Below are 25,224 nucleotides of genomic sequence, written 5' to 3'. Positions count from 1 at the left end.
CCCGATAAATAATCAAAGTGAAAGCCAAGCACTGGTGCACCAAAACATCCGGTCTGCGCCCCGTCTCTGAACCACGGTCAATAATTAAAGACTTTAAGAGAGAAGGATTAATGCGTACACTGAGACTGGCTTGCATCCCTGCATGCTAACACGGGAGGGAACCACAGATAACATCATTTCCATAGAAGGAGACTTTCTAATGCGGAGAGACGCTTTGATGCAGCACTGCTTCACGTCTGCAACAGAGCTCAGCACCAAATCCGGCATCTGTTTACATCTATAAATGTACTAAGAAAGTTTACAGAGTCACGTACATTTAATGATTATGCATAAATCCTCAAAGAGAATGCAAAAAAAATAGTTTGTGTTGAAGCCAACTTGGCCACAGATTGAATTCATAAACTATGCATAGAGAAACTGTTTACTTCACTTTATTCCAACCATTAGCAGTGAATCAGAAATGTTTCTGAATGTTTATGTAATGCTTTGGTATTTGTTCGTCCTATAAGAATGGATGATTGTATTTAAAGACACACTCTGGTGAAATTCGGGGTTTTGTGTTTTTAACATGTTCTTGTGGCATTTTTCCTGATGATGGAGGACATATACACTGTATTACCAAAAGTATTGGCTCACCTGCCTTATCTTCCATATGAACTGAAGTGCCATCCCATTCATAACCCACAGAGTTCAAAATGATGTTGGTCCACCTCTTGCAGCTGCTACGGCTTCAGCTCTTCTTGGAGAGCTGTCCACAAGGTTTAGTAGTGTGATTATAGGAATTTTTGGACCATTCTTCCAAAAGGTCATTGGTGAGGTCACGCACTGATGTTGGTGGAGAAGACCTGGCTCTCAGTCTCTGCTCTAACTCATCCCAAAGGTGTTCTATCAGGCTCATTTCAGGACTCTGTGCAGGCCAGTCAGGTTCATCCATGCTAGACTGTCATCCATGTCTTTAGGGACCTTGCTTTGTTCACTGGAGCACAGTCATGTTGGAAGAGGAAGGTGCCTGCTCCAAACTGTTCCCACAAGGTTGGGAGCATGGAATTGTCCAAAATGTTTTGGTTTCCTGAAGCATTCAGAGTTCCTTTCACTGGAACTAAGTGGCCAAGTCCTAAAAAACAAGCCCACACCATAATTCCTCCTCCATCCAATTTCACACTCGTCACAATTCAGTCCCAAATGTACCGTTCTACTGGCAACCTTCAAACCCAGACTCGTCCATCAGACTACCAGTTGGAATAGCGGGATTCATCACCAGAGAAGGCGTCTTCACTGCTCAAGTCCAGTGGCGACATGCTTTCCACCACAGCATCCAATGTTTTGCATTGCACTTGGTGATGTGTGGCTTGGATGCAGCTGCTCGGGCATGGAAACCCATTCCAGGAAGCTCTCTGCATTCTGTACTTGGGCCAATCTGAAGGTCCTATGAAGTTTGGAGCTCTAAATGTGCAGAAAGTCGGCGACCTCTTTGCACTTTGTGCTTCAGCATCCGTTGACCCCTCTTCATCAGTTTACCTGGTCTACCACTTGGTGGCTGAGTTGCTGTCGTTCCCAAACTCTTCCATTTTGTTCTGGTTGCTTGGAGCCAACATTCCCGCCACAACTCAGAGACGAATTCCTGATGAACTCCTGCCGCTCTGCAGAAAGTTTTTTTTTGGTAAAGACAAAGGTTTTTAGATTGTGCATATAAATGGCAAAATCATAATTAAAAGACCACTGAGAACGCTTCTAAAATGGATCGGAGTGGAATTTTAATCTGCATTCAAAAGATTAAAATTAAATTGTCAATTAAAAAAAATACCAGAAACAGATTTTGACTTACTTGAACAAAAACTTGTTTTTGGTTTAAAGTGCTTCACTATTTCAACAGGAGCATACAAATTGCATTATGTCCCGAATGAATGCCATAATTAAAAACAATCACTATGCTGGTTGAAAGCTCCTTTTAAATGTGATGTAATTCAAAAACTTGTTGAATAAAAAATGTTTCAGACATCAGAAATTAGTTTTCTTCTATGGATTTTTCTCAAAGATATTTATTTTAGGGTTAGTATCTACTTTGTGCCTAGTTAGTAATTTGCTAAGAACCATTAAATACAAGACTTAATTTAGCATCATCCTAAACAGAAAAAAACACAGGAGCATTTTTATTTTTTACTTTATTTTTTGTATTTATTTGGAAATTAAATACATTATCCGGGGTTAAATATATATATATATATATTTTTACAGGTACATGCCACTTATGCATTTACTCCAGCTTCAAATAAATTGTTCTGAATTTTTTTAACCTGGAAATGCAAAAATGTTTATTTTTAGATCTGCTGCATTTCCTCTTGAGTCTTGCAGAACCCAGGACTCTGCTGGTGGGATGCACATTTCAGTTTCTGATTAAAAAATGATGTGATTCCCGAGCAGGAATGTGATATCAAAATAAAGTCTTATCACACATGTGCTTCAAGAAACATCCTCGTCTACATTAAAATTCCTGAGAGGTAACTGGCGCACAAGATGAATGTAGGATGTTCAAACCCACCCCCACACAGATGCACACACTGCGGGAAATATGTGGCAACTGATCATTTCAACCTGCATGCATCAGGTGAAAAGGATTGTGTGCTTCTAGCTTTTTTTAAGTTGGTTTGTGAAATGATGTCTCACAGCATTTGAATGAACTTTTTATGAAAAAAAAAAACAATTTGAGAAAGCTTGTTTCTACCCATAAATGCTTCTAGAGATGGTTCTATGAGTCTAACACAAAAGAAATACGTTACACATTTACGTATAGATCAACAGACTCAAGAATTTATTAAAGCTGAAGACGCAAAACGTCCCTCGCAGTCCCCGTCTGCTCCTACCACCCTCACAGAGTTGCACGTGTCAGATTTATGAAAAAACAAAATCAAAAGGATTCTCTTCTGCAAAGATCACATCACTCCTGTGTTAGTTTCGCTCCATTGGCTCCCAGTTGATTCCAGAATCAACTTCAAGATCCTCCTGTTAACCTATAAGGCCTTACATGGAATGGCCCCGTCCTATATTAAGGACCTCATAGTCCCTTACCATCCAATAAGAACACTTCGTTCGCAAAATGCAGGACTGCTTGTGGTTCCTAGAATTAGTAAAAGTACGGTTGGAGGTAGAGCGTTTAGCCACCAAGCCCCTGTCTTATGGAATAAACTCCCAGCTCATGTAAGAGAGGCCGACTCAGTTTCTACATTCAAAGTTAGACTGAAAACATTCCTCTTTGGACAGGCTTCTTGTCAGACTACTTAGTATTCAGAGATTATTTAACTTAATGTTAATTTGTTTAAATTAAACTTAATAACCATTTCTTTTAAAAAGCTGCTAGAAGTTGAAGCTGGGGTAACTATGGTGCACTGGGGTTCTGTCCTCTTTTCTCTTCTACTTCTACCCTTCCTCTCCTCTATTCTTGACCATAATTTATCATTTAGTTCTCCATGCCTCTGTTTGGTGCAGTGCGATTCATGTAGTGTCCCTCTTTTCTTTTCTTTTCTTCTGGGGAGTGGGAGTGCTTCCAGACTCCAGTTGGTTCATCCGTGCTCCAGTTCCTGACCGGTTACCTCGCCTTTGCCCGCGCTCCTACACCTGGCTGTGGATCCTGCCTCTGGCTCGACTCGCGCCTTTGACTGTCCCCCCCAACCACGGCTGGATGAAGCTCGTCTGCTGGACTTTAAATGTGTAGTTGGAGATTTAGATAAGTAAATTCTTCTCTTTGACTTCTGGTAAATCGCCTGTCCGTCCTGGGGGAGGATCCCTCCTTCATATGGGCACCCCTGAGGTTTCTTCGTTTTTCCGGAATCCGGTTTTTTGGGAGTTTTTCCTTACCGCGAAGGGGGGTCTAAGGGCAGGGATGCCAGTATAGCTTAGTCAGATTGTTAGTTCATTTTAGTATTTTACTATTGCACTCTTTGTATTCACGATCCTTTTGATATCATGTTTCACTTCGAAGCCCATCGAGACGACTGTTGTTGTGCTTTTTTGGCTATACAAATAAAATTGAATTGAAAAAAAAAATTGAAAAGTAAACTTTTAGATTACCTTAGCAACAGATGTGTTACCCCCGCCCACATTCCTTGTTACGGGGGTACCTGGATGACCCAATTGCAGGAATGAAGAGGCAAGAGGAGTGAGGTGAATGGTTAAATTTATCCACAGGTTACACATCTAACCAAGCAGATGAGCTGAACCAACAGAAAACTACACTGCGACACAGAGTCCAGAAACAGGTGAGCTTAAATAGAACAAACAAATTAACTAAAATGCTGCCAGCTGTGCACATTACAGGAAGACAGGAGAGAGGCGGGGCCTTCTAGGAGCCACAGCCCACCTACACAAAAAAAACAAACAAAAGGAAACTGACAGATTGTAACATTCCTAATGTATTCACATTGGGTGTCATATTGTTTCACTGAGCTTGAGCCAACAATTTATGTGTTACATTTTCCAAATATTCTGGTAAAAAATGTGCGACCAACAGGGGGGCGTCACTTATGTGCTCTCACCGTGTAAACACTACGTATACAAAATCCACAAACTTTGAAACCAACGTTTATTCCAAGTAAGGAGTTGGGTGGCAATAGATTGAAATCTGTCAGAGGAGTTTAAGTCTGCAGGTAAAGTGATCTTCTGTTCTTAAATTCCTGAGGTCAAAGGTAAATAAAACTTCGGTTGTGGTTGTAGACTTAACTTGGTGGCATGTGTGAGATTCTGTAAAGATCACTCAAACAAACGTTTTTCTTTACCCATGTTGTGCAAAGATGTGAAAATTGCAGAATTTTAGACTTTTTCACATTATGGCGGTCAAGCCTTTGATCCTGTAGCCATCCCATAATAATTGCAAAACTTCCTTTGGAGTGAATTTATGTCCTGTTCATTTTTGGGATGGTTTCCATTGCTGTGATGTCATCATTTTTTAGGGGTCGGGTCATTAACTATGCCCAAAATTCATTTTCTTCGGGTACTAGTTGTGTCCAAATTTTGGTGAGTTTTTGAGTTTGTGGCAGGGGTCAGATTTCTGCTCAAAGGTGCATTATGGAAAAAGAACTGCAAAAGAAATGTATATGAAATATATGAATGGATGGAAGTCCACTCAAAGAAAAGCGTCAGAAAGGGTTATCGAAAACCTTCAGTGATGCAATCTCACATCAGAGCAAATGTGTAAAAGCACCGAACAATGTCACATGTTGTTCTGCAAAAAATTCATTCATGCTCCACTCTGCACAGGAGGCTTTGGCTGCTCGACCCAAACCCAGAGCTCCATTTTCTTTGACGGGTGTCCCAGAACAGGGTCACCCCGTCCACAGCTCTTCTCACACTGAACTTGACAAACTTCTTTTCCCAGCTGCAGAGCCCGTTTGTTGTGGAGATTGTAACCATTTTGCTGAATAATATGTGCACAGTCAAATAAAAATGATTACAGTTCTCTTCAGGAACCAAGTAGATTATCAATCTAGATTATCAATCTATAGAACAAATAACAATGGACAAACAGATCTGGGGGAAAATCTTTTTTATCCACCTGTTCTCAATTCTACCTTTTTTCTCTCCCATTTCCTTCAATGCATTCTTTTCCTCCACCCTTGCTCCAGGCAAACACCTGTCCTGTATAGTATTAGTGAAACTACAGCTGCTCTGCAGTTGAGCTAACTTGAAGTTCTCCTCCAGCACCAGGAATCTTATAAAGGTATGTCACCGCCTTTGCTTCCTATCAGTTCGTTTATTGATCATAACCAAAAAGGAAAGCACAAATATTTAAGTAATTGAATAAAAACAGAATAAGTTGAGTTTTTTGATTTTATGGGTCTAACTGAAATCTGTCTTGGTGTAATTGGGCTTGGAAATAAAGCAAACGTGAGATATATTCTCAAGTTTATTTGTCCCTATTAAGGCTTTAACATGTGTCCAAAATGAAGTGTGACAACTGTCAAAATATATCAGTCTAAATCAGGAAAGTTTCTAGGAGAGAGACCTTTAATTAAAGCAACGTCTAGTAGTGATCAAAATGATGTCACTCAGCTAGAACTTAGAGGACATTAAAGCTTTGACTCTGAGTAAAAACATGATTGACATCCAACACATTTGAGTAAAAGCTTGTTTGGTGAAAAGATTCCTAAATACGTTAGGTTTAAGTTTAACTAATATATGCTGAAGACCATAAATTATTGTTTGTGTTACATTTTTTTGTTTCTTGTCTGTGTTTATGGAAGACGCATGAGTTTCAGCTCGCTATGTTTTGAAATCCGTTTTAAAGGTTCACACAGTTGCAGGCAAATGGAGTCATGAAATTTCAACTTCCAAAGTGTCCTCTAAGAAAAAGAAACAGTTAAAAAACCATAAAGCATTGTTAGCATTAAAAAAACAAGCACCTAATGTGGGTTTCATTTAAATTCAGCTCCGTAAGATAAAACCTGATATCTTTCCCAGGAGGGTTAATTTCATTCACCTGATCCGCTGGGTGAGGTTTCTGCAGACCTGTCAAGGCACACAAAGAGAAGCAGTTTTGTCGAGCATCCAGCTCAGAATGTGTCTTCCTGTCTGAAATCTTTCCTTTCAGTCATAGACACTGATGGATGGGTGTTGCCATGCGTGTGTGTGTGTGTGTGTGTGTGTGTTGTTTTCTTTGCAGAATTGCAGGATATGTTGAGTCATGAACTAAGCGTGTCACGACCTCCTGGTTTCCTGTGGCCTATTTTAGGAACAGCTGTGCTTATTGTTGCTTGGATCTTCATTTGAGCACTTGGGGGAAAATCAGTAATCTTTACGGGATATTACATTTCTGAGCAATCACTTATTCCAGTTTTGAGGCTATTGCAACAAAATATATATATATTTTCTAATCAGTAAATGTGTGCTGCAGCAAATAGAACAATAAAGCTTTGAGGAGCGTTGTATGGCCCACAGGCACAACCTGCCCCTGCCCTCGCTGCCCCCCATTATCCCCATTTTACCTGCCCTGCCCGCTCCCTCTGTCACCCTGGTCAGAGCTGCACATAACACATTCATAAAAAGAAAAAAAAGGCAGCTTTTCTGTGCTTTTATCTCCATAGCAACCATTTATTTTTTGGGTCGCCTGGAGGTGACGAGTAGGTCTATATAATTTTTAGAAGAATCGACAAAAGTGAACTTTTGGATTTCCTTGGCAACAGTGTTTTTTTTGTTAACTACACCCTCTTTCCTAATATATTCATGTCATATTGTATCGTTCAACATGAGTAAAGGTTTCAGGTGTTCCATTTTCACTATATTCCTAAAAACATGTGGGAGCAACAAAGGGACACCACTTTTGTGAGCTTGTAAGTAGCTGAAGTAGCTTCCCGGTGATGCTTCAGGAGTTAGGAGCTGATACATCAAAATCCCTGGGAAAAATTTAAATTTCGCAGCTATGACTAAAGTTATTTATATTAATTGAAGATGGGGCTCACTTCTTTAGGTCAAAGGTCTTCAAAACTTGTGGTTGTAGATGTGAGCTGGTGCCATCTGTGTGGAATTTTGTGAAGATCACTTGAACAAAAGTTTTCTTTTCTCATATTGTGGAAAAAAAGTGGAATTTGACACTCTGTTCCAAGATGGCCGCCAAGTCGCAGGTCCAGTGGCCATCACATAACAATTTAGAAACTTCCTTTAGAAATCCCAGAGATGTGGGTTTTGGTTTCGTACGTGGATTTTAAAAACATTTTCTTGAGCCCCATAAAAGATTTTGGGCCCTTTCAGTTTTTTGGGATGTTTACTCTGATGTCATCAGTTTTTGGGGATGGGTGGTTCACAATGTCAAAAATTCATTTTCACCAGGAAATAGATGTGTGCCAATTTGGTGAGTTTCGGTCAATTCTCTGAAAGATCCTCTAACTCTGAACGTTCTTCCTCTGTGTCAATATCTGAGTTATAAATCTGTGAAAAATCTGTGTGTTATGTTGGTCAAGGAGATGGCGTGAGAAAAGTGACAATAAAAGAAAAATAAAATGAAAGATGCTGCTCCACTCACACCTGGGTCTCTAGCAGTAAAAATATGATTTATTTATTTTGAATTAGTGGAACTACTTACCCATATAAAAGTGTCTGGGTCAAACTTACCCTCAACATCATCTTTGTATGCAAATTCCGCTGTACATCAATGTCTCCAGATTTTACACATGAACTGAGGACCCCGTACGAGGAAAACTAACAAAATTTCATGAAGAAAAAGAAAGACTAGCCAGTAGTTAATTTTCACAAAAACAGAAATGGTTCAAATTGACCCTGAACACAATAAGGGTTAAAATAAGAAAATAATTACACATATTAGGATAAAGTATATGTAAATTTTGAATCAATAAAATAAAATCTTTTCAAGATATATTGTCTCAACAAGATAAATTAAGGTTTTGTTTCTTTAAATAAGCCCTTATATCTCACTAAGAAAATACCATTAAGGTAGTTTTGTCAAGTGTTGTCAAGTGTTAAGAGGTATTTAAACTACAAAACTAGAAATAAAAACATTGTGATCTTTTGTGTTTTTGCAGTGTGCAGGCTTTGTTGTGGGTTTTTACCCCGTTTGTTCACGCTGACAAACAACTGTTTTCCTGAATGCTCTCACTGCTGTCTGCTGCTGCAAAACCCAGAGACAAACATGAAACTCTTTAAAAGCACAATGTTATTTAAAGTTTCAGATTGAAATCAAATCTGAATTCATGGTTTCAAATCTATCATTCTGACTGGTTTATTTATGTCACATGTGTCAGTCACAGTGAGCTTTTGTCTGCTCCCACTAACAAAGCTGTGTTAGCTGGGCTGTTGTCTCTGGTTTCTAGAACCAGGAGGACGACCCCAACAGTGTAACTCGGCCCTTCATTTGGCGTAACAGCTCACATGGAGAGAATCCGGCCTTAGTGCTGCTGGAGCGGAGTGCTGATGCCATCTGGATCTGTGGGGCTGTGGATTTTTTTTCATTTATTTTGATTTGGATAAAACAACCATGTTCGGTTCAGGCTTGTTCCTGCAGTTCAGCTCAGAAACTCTTGTTGCTTTAAGCGATTTCAGACGCTTTGAAGTCAACAGATGTGAAGGACAACGTGATTCTTTATTGAGCTGCTGAGTTTGGGCGGTGGTGAAATACGACATCTAGTGGTATGAATCTGACATTGCAGCTTGGAGTTTTCAGCATCAGCCGAACAGAAGGCGTGAGGGCAAGCCAAAGTCAAAGCGCGTACATTTCATGTGTTCCGTTATCAGAATATTTACTGGTTATGAACAGCCAAAGGATTTAGGCAGTATGCAGAGACTGAGGCTGTAACAGCTTCATTGATCTTTTCATAAAATTGTTCATCTGTGTGAGATTATTTTGAAAATTTCCCCTTGAGGATTAATAAAGTATATGGATTTTGAACTTGAAATGGTTTGTTTCAAGCAATCAAATGCACAAAACAACACAATCAATAGCTATAAATTCATATAAAAAGTATCAAATTTAGGATGATTAGACATTAAATCACAGATTCCTTGAAAGGAAGTAAGGAAGTGAATTTATATAATCCCACTCCTGTTCTACCATAGCCATTTTTATTACATGATTTATCATTATCCGGTTCATAACTTTTATCGGACAGAATTAAGAATCCTTGACTATCAATAAATCGCACGACAAAGATTAATTACTTAATTATTCTGTAAAAATGGACACTACTCTATTTTAGAAATCAACATAGCACATGCAGATCAGTTATCTAAGTTAGTCAGTTATCTATAAATGCAGATTATTTTCATTAGAAAAATACTGACTATGATTAAAAAATACACCACATCAGGAAGAATAGACTTAACATTGTTTCAGAAATTTTCAAAGTCTATGCAGATCAAGTATCAAAAATATGTGCATATATTTTTTTTCATTGGAACAGTCATAATATATGAATATAATTACACTATTTCCAAAATCATCATAGCATGTTCAGATCAAGTATCAAAAGTAAAAAAAATATGTGCAGATTGTTTTTCATTAGAAAAAAATCATGAATCACTTTTTGGGGGAAATGAGTGATATAATTAGAGATCAATCACTTTAACCATCTTCAATAATTGATTAAGCAATTTTATAATAATAATAATAATAATAATAATAATAATAATAATAATAATAATAATAATTATTATTATTATTATTATTATTATTATTATTATTATTATTATTATTATTATTATTATTATTATTATTATTTTAAGGTAATGCTGTGAAAGAATAAAGGGTCCATTGTCTGTCCATTGTCCAAGGTTGGTAGTCCATCTTCTGCTGCCTGATTGACAGCTGTCCTTCTGGGTTTAACTGACTTTATAAGTTTTCTTCGCTGTAACGTCTGCAGACGATGTTTGTCAGGTCCTGGTCCTTCTGCAGCTGTTATCAGTGCAAGTAGATTAGTGACACTAAATAGACTAAATAAGACATAAAAAAGTCTAAACACAAAGACTCAACTGAACACAAGTATAGTCAAAAGAGTTTAATGCAAACAAAAGTAACAAAAAAACCTCTAAATTAAAGAAGAACAGAGAGATCTACACAGAAACGCCTGGAGAAAGATTGTTTGGATTCAGAAATGGTTTGTTTCTAGCAATCAAAACAAAATAAAGCTAAACGAAACAAACTGCAGCAATCTACATCTAGACACAGATAGGTCAAACTTAGGATAATTCGTTGTGACGTTGATTGCAAAATACATATACATTAGCATACATCCACACACACTCGCATATAATTCATATGTTACTCATAAGAAGACATTTGAACTCTTATGCGCACAGAGCATGACACAATGAGACTATTAATTATTAAGTTTGTCGAAAGGAGTTTAATTTATTGCTCAAATGGGGGTGGGAGGAGGCAGGCTTATATAATCCCTCCCTGTTTTGCACACAGGAGTGGGCATCAAATGAAGGTTTAAGGAAGTTCCCACAGGACGAGGATTCCTTTTTCCACTTTTTTCATGTTTCCTCTTCAGCATTGAAAAAAGGCCTTCCCAATATTGAATTTGTAGCTTTTCTTTATCCTGGAAGGACTGAGAACTAGCTCCCCCATATAAAGACCAGTTTCGCACACTGTCAACGTTTGACTGGCATTTTAGGTCTCATCAAAGTGCAGTTTTTTCACACATGTTCTGTCTTTGCTGGGTTTTTGTGTCTTCACATCATTACTTGATGAACAGATTCGTACATTTGCCTCTCTGTGTTTAAAAACGTCTTGGTTTTTTGTTTCTAGGTTATCCAGTTGAGTTATCTGACTTCCTTTTTGGTTCAGGTCTGCCCTCCCTGTGTTCAAGTTGTTAACCCCTCAAACCCACCTTCAGTTAATCAGTCTGCACATTACCAGTTAGTTACTCTTTTCAGCTGATGCTCTCATCTAGAACACATGTTCTTTCTGTCACATCTCCACTCATTTTTGCATAAACTTTGAGGCTTTAGCACAAAGATGTTTTCTTTGTGCACATTTTTTCCCTTTTTTTGGTCTAAATTCTGTCTTTTTTTCCAGTCAATTTAAAGAGTAAGACTTTTATTTTATTCAAAATAATTAAACATCAACTGAAATATTTGCTTTCCTTTCATTTTAATTGAAAACTAGAATGTCAAAGCAGAATAAACTATATTCATTTCCTTGCACTCATTTTCAGGTTGTTGTTTTTTTTGCATGAATGACTGCATGATGGGGATGATTAACCTGGGTGTGAAAGAAGCTCACGTTGCTTTAGTGTCTGCTTTCAGGTCTTCTGCATTGTTGGCTCTGAAATCTCTCTTATTCATCTGGACAACAGATCGTTGATTTTCTATCCAGTTCAGGTCAGATGAGTTTGCTTGAGCACAGAATCATCACAATGGAAAAAAGAATCTTCCTAAAACAAGGTAAACATTACAGGCTGTGATGTCCTGCTCTTTGAAGAAAAAGTTTAATCTGAAATTAGCTATAGACACTCATATTTGGGTATGATGCTCTGATAATTGGAAATATTATGTCTTATTTTGTATACAGTACAGACAAAAGTTTGGACACACCTTCCCATTCATTTGAATGGGAAGGTGTTTCCAAACTTTTGGTCTGTACTGTATATAAAATCTTATTTATTTAAGAGTTTTATATCTTTAAGGTAGATTGATATACATGCTTTTACCTTTTCTCCCAAAACATCCTATTTTCCAACAGCATTTTTTCATCTGCCACTGATTCACAATAATTTGAATGAATAAATACTCAGAAATGCAATTTTAAGCTTAATTTTTGTATTATTTGTCGTCTAAAAGCAACAAAAACACAATTTTAATCATAGTGGGTCTTTAGATTTAGATAGAAAATGTGTCTTAAGTCAATGAATTGTAAGTTCAACCTTTATAATGTTTTGACAAAAATATGCAACTTTATTATAATAAAAACAGTTTTTAAGAAATGACTTCCTGTTATTCTTTGGCATTTGCTATGAAAGACCTTTCTGTTATGTTACAAAGCAAGTTAGAGCAAAGTTCAAGACAAAGCCGGTTCTCAAATAAAGAAGATACATAAAATATTAAACATTCAATGTCAAGTGCATTTTTCAAAACTAACTTTGGCCACTGTAGGTTTCATCATTGTGTGATAAAAGTGGGTAGAAACTGCTTCCACACGCTGACCTACTTGTACTGTTGTTTGCACTTCCGTTAGTTTATGTTTCAGCTTCGTGATGTGGGTGATGATGATAGGGAGAGGTTGAGAAGAAGGACAGGGCAAAACGGAGCTAAAACTAAACAGTAAGAGAGAAAAGAGGCACGATAAAACTGATCAAAGACAAGCCAAGAAGCTCAGAGAAAAACAAGGACGAAGCAGCTGGCAGAGAAGTGATGAAAGATCTGAGAAGGTAGCAGAGTACGGAGAAGCTGCCAGAGAGAAGCGATCCCAGGAGACGGAGAGGAGACAGCTGATGAAGAGATACTCCGAAGGGCTGGGAAAGAGGCACAGATGAGGAATGCTGACACATCAGACTTGTGGTGACTCGGCCGTCTCATGACTAATTGTCTTCATCTGCCCCCTAAAAAAATGCAATGAAACTGTTTACATTCATGTCTGGCTGTGGAAATTGCAGTTGCTGAAACTGCCTTTTATGAAGTCCAGCTAATTAAAAAACAAAGATAAACAAACCAACAAGAGAAACATTTTTCGAATAAATACGTCGGGCTCTCCCTTTAGGTCGATTTTCACTCCTCTTCTCCTGCATCTGGCAGAAGGCAAACAACTGTGAACTATTGTGTTTACGTTTCACTGGTCAAGTGTTGGCAGGGAGCATGGAGACGTCCTTTCTCACACACCTGTTGTCCTCTCATTCACCTGAAACAACATTGTGTGCGTTTGTGTGTGGCAGCCACATGTGTGTTTCTCTGCGGTTCCCATGGCCCGGCAGCAGGCAGTGTTTTCAGACAGCGCTCTCCCAAAACACCACTGAGTCAACAGCGGGGCTTAGCAGGCAAGTGGAGATGAAAATTACCATTGAAGGCAGTCTTAGTGTGTGTGTTTGAGGATTTCATAATGACTGCTTCACTCCACGAATTTCCTCAGAGATTTTTATTGGATTTTGCTTTGAAAGACCTGAGTTCCTGTTAGATTACAACGCTAAAGTGGGCTCTGGCTTCACAAGTGCTCAATATCCTTATGCTTAAACTCAGTGTGGAACACAATCATAAAATGAACTCCGGAAACTTCTCTGAACACTACTTTCAAGTTTTTGATTTTTTTTACTAAAAAAAAACCCTGTTTATTTTGCAAGTAAGTAAGCAGAAAGTATACTAAATATAAAAAGTATAGTTTTTGGTGCTTTTGTTACAGACAGTCTTTACATGCACAGCTAATAATCCTTGCAGTGTCATGGCTAAAAATAGGAAAATGGAGAACAATTTTGATTCAAATGTGCCTCTAAACATTTTTGAAACACCAAAAAGAGCCTGAGGGTGCTGAAAGATATAGAAGACAGAGCAGACCTAATGCTTCTTCTGCTTCCTGCAAGTTTACTAAAGTCAGATCACAAGCTTTTGTCTGCCGGGCTCGGCACACAGGGGTCGAGCAGGAAATTATGTCAGAGCCGCAGCAGCAGATTTCCAGACGCTGATAATGTTGTTTTTCCTGGGAAAGTGAAACAAAGAAGAGACAGATCAGCCCAGTGTTCCCTCCTTCATGCTTTCATCTTGTCCCATCAAGATAGCAGCAGTTACAGTCAAAAAACTGCCCCGAACATCCATCACTTGGACAGACCACTTATCCTAACCGCACTGAAACCCAGGTTTGAGCATCCAGACGTCTTCCAAAAGTAGAAGCACTCTTTGGTTTTGCACTGCTGATAAAGCTTTGTCCACATGAAAACAAGCTGGAACACTTAAAGATGATTAATTTGCTGCAACTTTGGGAACAAATGCAGCCCATCCGAACTGGGATGCTGGGGGTCGATGCTGAAGGCGAGCCGCTGCTTTCCCAGCCCTTAGTGGTGATGTTTGGTGTTTTGGCACAGCGTGAGCCATGCTTTATGGACTGTCATGACTGTACACTGCTGGATCTAGCTCTCCAGGAGGTTAAGTGTGCAAATGGTGACTTGAAACAAAAAACCTGGAGAGGTCCTGCTCATTGCCCAGCAGTTCTCCCCCCCTCACTGGAAAGGAATTAGACACTTAGAGAGGAAGTGAGAATGGACTTCACAGGACTTGTGTCTCCTTGAGTTTCTGTAAAGTGTGTGGAGGCTCATGTTTATGCCTGGATTTAATAAACTGGAGTAGACGTACATGTTTACATTGCCTCTGGAAACGTGCAATGGGCGTGTGGCACAGACTTCCTGTGAGGTGTTATCTGGAAAGGCTTGAGCTTTGTGTACATTTCTTTGTCTAGTTTTGTCTGCTTCCCAGTGAGATTATTGACATGTGTTATGTATATCCTCTCAAATCCCCACATTTACTGACTCATGGACTAAAGATTCCCCCCCTACAGTTCTAGATGGATGGCCCATCTGGTTTTCATATAGTGAGGAGAAGGGGGGGGGGGGGGATGACTGTCGACCCACTGTGTAAAGTGTTTGTGCTCATGAAAGGTAGTCTGCATTGTTGTACACCCAGACAATGAGCCGACATTTGGGGCAAATGTGTTATATTAATCCAAATCCTCCCAAAAAATCAGCAAGGCGGGTAGAGACTGGGAATCTACGGAAAGACCAGTTTTGCCAAACGACTCCCCATGACGTTTTTATTGTTCTGAATCACAGAATGGCTTGTTTGCTTTTATTGTTGCTTCTCGAAGATTGCAGAAAAGATGCCCAAAGACGGACGATGCACATCTTGTAGAAAAGATGGGAAGAACTGTGTTTTTATGAAGAACTGTGAAATTATGAAAAATAATGATGTGAGGGTTATTGGGTTATTGGAGCCCAGGGATGTGGTTTAGCCACCTGAAAATCCCACCTAGTAGTTTATGCCCTCTGTAGGGGACATGTGTTATTGGATTAGGTCATGTGACTCATTTGGAGTACTCTACCAAATCCTGATGTGTGTAACCCTTGTGATATTCTAGGCACTTTAACATTGGGAGTTGGGTCATCTAGACCCACTAGACAGTGCTCTGAACCATTTTTCTTCAATGATTTGTGATCTTTACTGGTGTCCATGGATTACATGAAATCCTCTTCACCTTTATCCACCTTTGTCATGGTAGGAATAACACTTCAATGCAAGGGTGGGGTCATCTAAGATAGCACAAGGTTTGAAATAGGTGATCATGGTCTTCCCAGTGATACCTCATGAGTTTGGGTGGGTTATAGGGAACTTTGAGTTGTCAGGGAGACAAAATGGAGACTATATAGAACACGAATACTTGGCCTGGTTCTAGCATTGGACACTCCCGAAAAGAGGGAGGGAGATTGTTCCAAAATATACTGGCCGTCACAGAGAGAGCATTTTGTCCAAATGGTGATTGTGCTTGTGGACTTTATGGTGGCATGTGTGAAACTTCATGGAGACTGCTGGAGGTTTCTTTTCCCATAATGTAAGAAAATGTGAACATGACCACATTTTACACTTTGCCACAAAACGGTCACTAATCCGTAGATCCTGCTGCCATTCCATAACTTTAAAACCTGTGTTTTGGTTTTTAATGGATTTTGAATTTTTCCTTCCTAGTCACACAATAGATTTTGGCCACAGTTATTATTTTGACTGTTCCTCCCACTGTGATGTCACCACATTGGTGGTGGTGGTGGGGAATGTTGTTCACTATGCCCCAAAATCCATTTTCACCGGATAATAGGTACAGGCACATTTTGGTGAGTTTTTGAGTTTGTGGCAGGGGAGACATTTTTGCTCAAAGGTGCAGTAAGAAAGAAGAATTGCAGAAAAACAATCTGGTCCTTCTGTCCAGCCCTGCTGCAGGACAGAATAATGAGAACCTTTGTTGTCGTGGAGACTGGAGATATCTGGAATGAAAGAAAAAATAAACGTTTCCGTTCCTGCTCCATCTGTGTACCGTCTATGTCAGAAAGCGTGAAAGCAAACCACACAATAATTAAAACATCTTACAACATATTTTTAAGTTTAAGTTGGATGATTCCTCAGCTGATAAAGTTCTTTGAGCAAATTTGCATGTTTGCTGATAGCTGGCAATTTAGGAGACAAGCAGTGACGGTTCTTCCTTTTTCCAGCAATATCGATGGGCATGAAGGTAGAAAGAACTGCCACTATATTATCTGCATTTGCTACTCCTGTGGTTTAAGAGGAAAGGTCTATTAGCTTTGGTTTCTCCTTCAGAAATTACAACAAATCTGGAATGTTCTGGAGGGGTGCAGCTCTGCAGAGTGGGAAACCGCAGACAGAGGAGAGGCAGATTTTCACAATTCCACAATTCTTCTCTCTCCTCCCAGCAAAGATTTTTCATGGACTTGAGAGTAATTTCTGGACTTTAAACTCACAAACAGAGGTGCAGAGCGGCTGGCTGGGTGTTGCCAGTGTAAACCTTCAGGGTCACGTGAATTCCTTAGCCTCCCGCTTGCAGGAATAAATGTCGGCCTGTCAATCGCTTTCATCCAGAGATGATTGAGTCTGGTTCCCCGCAAACTGCCTGGCATTCATTCTCTCTACATCCTGGATCCACCATTTCATTTCCAGCTTTAAGCATCCACAGGGCAACGTCTTACGATCCTCTGACCAAATATGACATTACAGCAACAGTCCTGACTGCTGCTTGGCTCAGCCTCTGCAGGGAATCCCTCTGCTGCCCATGATATGAGTTAAGACCTGGCCAGTCTTCAGATAAAAGAAAGGAAATTGGAAAACTTGGAGCGGGAAGCAGCAGTTTGCAGTTGAAAAAGAAACATGGAGGCCACATACAAGGGGCTGGATCCATGCAGCTGTGTGACCACCATCCATGTTCATGCAAATCTCTGTTTACATGCACTAAAATGACGAGATGTTTTGATTCTTTCTGAGGGTGTTTGCGCCGGGTTTCAGCTTGAGCTCTGTGGTGTGTGTCTTGGATGTGTGATAAAGCCTGTGTTTATGAGCGAGGGCGAAGAAATGCTGAAAAGCCTCGAGGGGGATTTCCTCTGAAAGGGAATGCTTTTCTCCTCCCCCTCTCAGACAAGCTTCTCCTTCCCTCTTCCCAGCCTCGCTCCCCCGATGCTCAGAGAAAGCCGGGAAGTGAAGGAGAAGTGAAAGAGGAGCTGGAGGATCAACAGGCAGCTTTTGAACTTTCTGAGGCACGCAGACAGTGTGCACGGAGAATGGCGTTGGCTTCACTTATTCCTCAACTGAGGCAGCTCACTGTCATGTGGATGTATTTCAGCCGGCTTCCATTGTTGATGTTCTAAACATGGCAAGTCGGCTATAGCCAAAGGGGGCCGTCCTGAGAGAATTCAAGGACCCAAAATGACAAAAGTTTCTGCCTCAGAGTGAAGAAACTCCAGCAAACATGGTAAAGTAACATCTCTGTTTGTCTGCTGTGTTGCTTTTCTTTTACTTTTGGCTGGAAAACAACAAGATTCCAGGCTTTGAGCGTGCTTTCCGCTTGGATGAAGGTCTTGGTTCCTTTCACTCTATCCAAGTGAAGTTTAAATACCACAAAAGACCAAAGCATGAAAAGAAGTATTGCCGGATGTCTCCTGCACTGCAAAAGCACAATATGTCACAGAGTATTTTTGCAGAATTTTAGTTTAGATACCTTGTTACTCTTGATTTAAGACAGAACTGACTGAATAGTCACTTTTCAGTGAGACGAAACTACTTGTTTCAAGACAATAAATCTTGAATGACTTGATTTCTTCTTTAAAAAACTATTTTGAAGTTGAAGTTTTATTTGTTAATGACTGGTAATCTTAACAACACAAAGAGAAGTTTTTTAAAACTAAGTAAAAATGTTTATAAAGTTTAGCCATAATGTATTGTTTACAGATCAAATTAGCTGTTTAGCTAAAATCTGGTGGAAGCATCTTTAGTTTGCAAGATTAAGATATCTGTATGCTGTCCCAACTTATTAATAAACAATAAACAAATGTATTTCAGAACAGATGTTTAAAAGACAAATTTATCTTAAAACTGTGGTCTTTAAGATTTTTATAGTCAAGAATTTAGGATAGTTGGAGTGTTGCAGACAATTTGAGGGAAAATGCAATAAATGAACCTATTTTAAACATACAAAACTACTCTTTTGGAACTTATTTTAAGACATATTTTCAATTGCCAGAGAAATATAACTTAATATTAGTATAATGTAGATAATCTGAAGTAGTCATCACGTCTTAACAGGTCAGGATGTCACAACTTATTATACCTGGACAAACTTAATTATCTCAGTTGGTGTGATTTTCTCAGTAATACAAGGAAAAACTTCACATGTTCTAAAATTTTCAACCTGTTTTAAGTCTGAGATTAAAGATTTGACTCACCAGTGATTAAGATACTCATCATTACTCAGCTCAGTGAGCATGTCCCAACTTTATCCTCTCATTCTCTTGCATCACACTCTCCAATTTCCCTGCAGCCTCCAAAGCTTTTTGTTGTTGTTGTTGGTTCACATCCACAGCTCAGAACATCCTATGCGTCCGCACACAGACAAAGACACCGAGCGACACATTGCTTTTTGTTTTGAATCTCTAAATCCTTTCATGAGGACTTAATTGATGCAGATGGTTCACATACTTGAGTGAGCTGAGTGCTTTTGTGGAAAAAAAAAGGCCTTTGCATGTGAGCATAATGGATTCTCTCTTTATTTTGTTTACATTTAAGTCTTTTTTTATGACTGGGAAGGAGTGGTCTGAGTCCAGTCACAGAGGATTGTAATTAAAGGGACAAGAGAACCACTAGGTGGGAATGTGTTAGCTAACCAGAGAGAGGCTTCATTTGTGTCTTGCTGCTGCTGCTATTGAATTTTGTAAACAAAAGCTGCTTGTAGTTAATCAAACCTTCTCCACCCGTGCAACCAATAATTCACATTCTAGCATGTCAGAAAGGTTACAGTTGTGTTTAAAGTTGTAAAAGTATGTTTAAGATCCCCACTGCATACTGCACACTTGGTCTCCCTCCCCAACACTCACATGCACACTCACCCACATGCTCTCTGCAGTACACTTGTTTGGCCAGCTTTTATAGCTGTAGCTGTTTGTTTTACTTTTAGCATGAGTGATGTTTTCCTCTGTGGCCACCCTAACGTACAGTCACATGATCCTGCAGAGCCCAAACTGTCAGATTACTGACCGGGACTTTATGTCTCAGAAGGACATTATAACAAATCAGCAATGCCTTTTGCAGTTAGTTACTGTGTTACAGCAAAAACAATCACTCACCGGCAAGGGCAAACGTTTCCTTCCAAGGACTTTGGAGCAGCATGAGATTTGTGCTTTAGTCAACACTTGAGCCCTGGTGCAGCACAGCACTGTTTTTACCACACAAGATAACTTTAATTTTGAAATTTAAAGTTGCTTTTTGTTTTAGGATGTTAGTTTGGTTTCTAGCTTTCGCATCACATGATCATCCACAAGAAATTATTTTCAGAGTTTGTCTCAAACATCACAGAGTTGACCGTAACAGGAAACTTTAACTAGAATATGGAGTGTCTCTGCTAACCATACAAACTCTTACACTACAGGTTGTGCTGTGTGAAAGCGTTGTCATGTGGATCAGTGCATCAAACCAGAATATCCTTCAACAAGCAACATCTTTTTTAAATGATAACGATAATTTTTCTTCTCCATTTTTAGTTTTTATGTTGATGTTTTTAACGAAAGCAGACAGCACTGCTTGAGCAATAAGCACAGTTTCTTAATCTAGTGCCTTCAAAATAAAAGCATTTATTATTTATTTAAAAGCAGTTATTTAATGATTTGTTTCCTGAATTTTTTTTACTTCTTGGTGGCTTGTTGCATAATATTTTTTTCACATGGATTACTACACTGAAAGGATTCAATGTGTATTTTAATTAGCTCTATTTGACTTGAATTGATAATCATTAATTAATCTAATTTGACATTAGTATGCGTTAGAGCAAAATACTCTATTTGTGATTATGAGTAATATTAACATTGCCAAGAAGATAGCATCATCTTCATCATTTTTTTCTTGAATTTCTACTCAACGTATTACTTGATAGGCCTATCTGAAATGGGTTTGATAAATCTGTTTTTCTGTAATTTTTTTTATTGGAGTACTAACATTTTTGATGCTTAAAATAAATCAGTTAAGTCCTGTCAATCAAGTTTATAAAGACATTTGTCAACAAATCTAAAAGCTTCCAACAGATTTACTCAATAATGACCATATCCTTGGAAAAAGATGCAGTACACACAGAATATATCACATAAATTGTACTAAAATGCTCAGAACTTCTTATGTTGCCACGAGAAGCTTGTCTAAAGCAACCTCTCTTTGCTCACATTCTCCAGCTGATTTCACTTTTGCCTGTCTGATCCTGTCATTTCAATGACAGCAAGCCAAAAATTTTTTGCAGAGCCTTTGCACACCTTTAGTCATCTGAATATACAGGTGTTCCATTGGAAACGCATGCTGTGGGGGTTGCAGAGATGAGTCATTTTCATGACGGCTGATGTTTTTCCTCAAATGTCTTATCAGTTTTTGCTCCCATTGTGTTGTGGGGATTTTTAACTCCTATGTGTGAACATTTTCAGGCTCAATCAACATATTTCTCTTTTCAAAATCATAACCTTGTCGGGTTGTGTTTCTTTAAGATCAGCCTCTGTTGAAGGAGAAGTTTTAAAAAACATTTTTTCCAAAGAGTAACCCAGAGATCTTGGCAATACGCTGATAGATTTGGGGCTATGATTGATTATATCCTAAATATAATTAGAATGACTCCCCCAAGACTCATCACTGTCTCTAGCTTCATGGCCTTGAAGCAGAGTCTGCCCTGAACCAGGAAGGTTGTGGGTTCAAATGTACAGACTCTAGAAATGGAACCCAATGCCTCCCTTCTGCAGAGAAATAAACAGCTGATACTCAATCATTCTGTTTGTCATAATACCAGTGCTTGCTGTGATACTTTTTTTTACACATGCTTTTGATAATCCTCTTTTTTCATGATATCATTTCTGTTGTGCAAGTTATTCAAGTTCTAAACTGGCCAATCAGATGCCTCAATAAAAGTAGGTGGAGCTTGCTGCTGGGTCCCATGTCCAATGTTCAGAACATTTAATTGACAGATTTCGTGTAGTCCACCTTTAATTGGTGGAAGTGTGGCCTTCCAACAAGCTCTCTCTTGACTGGCGAGAGTGGTTGCCATAGAAACGTTGACTCAAACCAACTTGGACCAACAACTGCTTTCTGACAACCTCTGGCTCCAACATGGCGGCGTTTATAATGCTAAAGAATGGTGAATTGCCTTCATTTGTTTGGAGCTGGAAGTAAGCTTATTTCTGTGAATGATGTCACACTCTCTTACTCACTCCTGTTCTTATATACAGTCAGTGGTTAATACATGATCACTCCAGCGTGTTATGTTTTCTTTATGAGCCTAGCATATTTGAGACTCTTTCTGGTGCCCTACATGGTGATAAAATGTAGAACTTTAAGAGGCTAAAATGTGTTTCATTTTGGTGTCTTTCAAACAACAGACAAAGATATCACTCAAAATGGAGATGAAACTGTGTCTGCAGGGCGGAGGTCCAACTTCTTAATGTGGATTTGTTTGCTGGTTGATAAAAACTTTTTAGAGAGGCATAAAACAATATGGCTATAAAAACAACTGATTCAAGCAGAGTCAGGCCTGTTTGTGCTTTGTAATGGCTAAACTGTTCAGCCTTTATTAACCCAGTCTGTACATGCAGAAATCACTCAAGGAGTGAATGGCATCCCTTTACTTATGTGTCATCTGTGCTTGTGTTTTGGTTTCAGCCTGAAGGTAAAACGCCAGTCCACCTCTTATGAGCAATTTTAAGTGCCAATCAGAACGTAGACACCATCTTAATGCTGTCTGTGTGTCCCATAAAGAGCCGCGTCTATTCAGTTCAGGTTAGCATCCCAGCCACGCAGTCTCATTGTCAAGTGCTTAACTTCACTCATCTGGGCAGGGGACACCAACACTCTGCGATATACAGCTTGACAGTTTGTTTATAGACTGTGACTCGAATCTGAGACAGGACTTTCTTCAGCCGCCGCCTGAGGCAGAGTTGTGAAACCTGCACTTATTAGCTTAATAGCAAACTCTGCAAAAAACACAAAACAAAACAGGAAAAGTCCCAGGGGGCCTAAACGGTGGACAAGACAAAGAGAGATTGAATCTTTAAAGAAATGTCTCTTGTGCGTGCACATTCAGGTCAAACAATGACCTCTGTTGGGCTCTGAGGCTCTTCGGGTTAAACCACAGGCTGCAGTGGACAATAGTGAGGGCAGAGGGAATCCCCTTGTTGAAGGTGAAGAGGAGGCAGGGGTGGAATGTGTTCAGCTGGACAGTCTCTGCAGATAAAGACTGTGTTTGACTGAATGCTGCTCAGTGTGGGAGTGAAATGCTCCTTTAATTCTCGCTGTCTGGTGGAAGTTTTCAGAATTGTGCAGTTAACTTAATTACAGTGTTGTTAGGGTTTGTTGTTTCCATTTGTCAACAGAATCTATAATATTTAATAGATTTTGGACTTAAAAGTCTTTAAAATTCTACTTTTGTTGCCATGCTTGTGCAAGTCATGCAAACTGTGCTGTTAGGAAAAGCATCAGAAAATCCAGGATATGACATCAGCTTTTTCTTTTTATTGTCAGTAGGTTGGTAGCCATCACTAATGTTTCGGAGATTGCTAAAAGATGATTCCTCTTTGGCCACAGAAGATTTGTTGGGTTGCCAAAAGTTTAATTGATTTTTTTCCTATTATTTAAACTGTTTGCTTTCATGAATTTTAAGAAGTAGAGGCAATTTTGCATCAGATATATGCAGTAATCTCTGATGTTTGCCATTAACTCTGCACAGAATAAGAAGCCTGAAGTGGGAAGGGCATGTTGACTGAGGTTTACTTGGCTTAACTTATTAATGTTGCCCCAGTGGTAAAAGGGTAAGATAAGATCGTTTTCGATTGGTCAACATACATGCCAATCCACCGTCCCCCAAAAATATAAGACATTGGGATTTATCCAAAAAAATCCAAAAGGGTTGATACAAGAGTTGTCAAGACTAATAAAAAAAAACAAAAAACAATAAATATTAAAAAACTCCCAGACATTTTAGGTGTAAAGTTGGACTTTTAACCTTTGAGACAACTGAGAATGGCTGACTTCTGCAACCTGCCTCCAGCGGTCATTTTGAGAAACTCCAACTTTTTCTTTACTAAATTTGGTAACAGAAAGTGAAAGTTTGGATGAAGCATGTAGTAAAATGTAATCTAAACTTATTGGCATTAGCATGTTAGCAATAGCATACTATTGTGAGCTTGCACCCCAGAAATTTGAATGTAAAAATACTAAAACAGATACAGACTTTAATTACCGTATTGTCCACACAATAAGGCACACTTAATGGCCTTATTTTTATCAGAAAATGACAGTGCACCTTATAATCCAGGGCGCCTTATAAATGGAATAATTCTGATAGCGTCTATTCGAAAGAAATTCTATTTTTTTAGGGATGCAAGCAAGGTTTGAAATTACACAGCAAACGCTTCTAACGTGGCTAAAGTATAGCGTGTTACAAACAAGTTCTAGAGGAAGGTCCTTACACGGTGCGTTGAACTATGTAGTCTGGCCCGCCAAACTGGAATAAATTATAATAATAATCCCTACTAATGTCTCATTTTCTCTGAAATCCTAGTGTCTCCCCACAGATGGTACATCACAAATACATTGACTTTTGTTTAGGAGCAGAAAGTTACTCTTCATTCATGTGGTTTTGGAAAGTTTTTAGATTTTCTGACGTTCATGTATGTTTTCCCAGTCGGACAGTTGTTGTTCTGATCATTCCAACACCAATTTACCCTTGTGCTATCTTAAATGACCCCACCCTTACTTTGACGTGTTATTCCATGACAAAGGTGGATAAAGGTGAATAAATATCATGTAATCCATGGACACCAGTAAAGATCACAAATCATTGAAGTAAAATGGTTCAGAGCACTGTCTAGTGGGTCTAGATGACCCAACTCCCAATGTTAAATTGCTTAGGATAGCACAAGGGTTAAACGCAGCACTTCTCTAAGTTTTTCTTTTTCCTTGAGGGATGTCAACCCATCGTTGCAATTGCAATTAAAACGAGATCAAAAGTCACAGTCTTGATGCTTGTTTTAAAATATTAATTTCAGTCATGTTTTTGTCCAGATTCCATGCTATTCCATGTTTTCTCTTGTGAGGTGGAATATTAAAACACTCCACACATCTGCTTCTGGTCAGACTGTTAGAACCGTTTGTCGCCCATGAGTCAAAAAGTTTGCCCACCCCTGTTCTAGACTTATGTTGAACGTAGTTAATAAAGTCTGATTGACTGATGGATTTATCTCTGACTCTTTTGTCTCAATGTGTGTTATAGTTTGGAGCGGACATAGGACATAATTTTGAAAAGAGACAATTCATTGACTAGCTTTGTAATCCGGTACGCCCTATATTGTGGAAAATAAGGTGTTTGGATATGTTATCCAATTAATACCTGTGGTATTAAGTCTGCAGAATCATTTAAACCAGATATCAAAAGTACTGAACTAACCTATTTGATGCAAACATTACTGCAGTCCCATAGTTGTGATTCGATGGCTCACACACTTGGCTTCCAGCAGA

The 25,224-nt window shown here is 39.0% G+C and overlaps 1 protein-coding gene across 2 annotated transcripts in view; it reads left to right on the top strand.

Annotated features, from left to right (window-relative positions):
• The first annotated feature begins 17,632 nt into the window (after nucleotides 1-17,632).
• LOC101173699 overlaps nucleotides 17,633-25,224 on the top strand; it is a 33,651-nt gene continuing 26,059 nt past the window's right edge. For both annotated transcript variants that reach the window (XM_023955258.1, XM_023955257.1), the window contains exon 1: nucleotides 17,633-17,944. In XM_023955258.1, the coding sequence (XP_023811026.1) occupies nucleotides 17,942-17,944 (3 nt within the window). In that variant the 5' untranslated portion in view covers nucleotides 17,633-17,941. The remainder of the gene's footprint in view (nucleotides 17,945-25,224) is intronic.

This window comes from Oryzias latipes, chromosome 5 (assembly GCF_002234675.1).
Source record: "Oryzias latipes chromosome 5, ASM223467v1".
NCBI classification, from domain to species: domain Eukaryota; kingdom Metazoa; phylum Chordata; class Actinopteri; order Beloniformes; family Adrianichthyidae; genus Oryzias; species Oryzias latipes.
The sequence above is the reverse complement of the archived record's forward strand: the minus strand, read 5'-3'. Positions and strand labels throughout refer to the sequence as shown.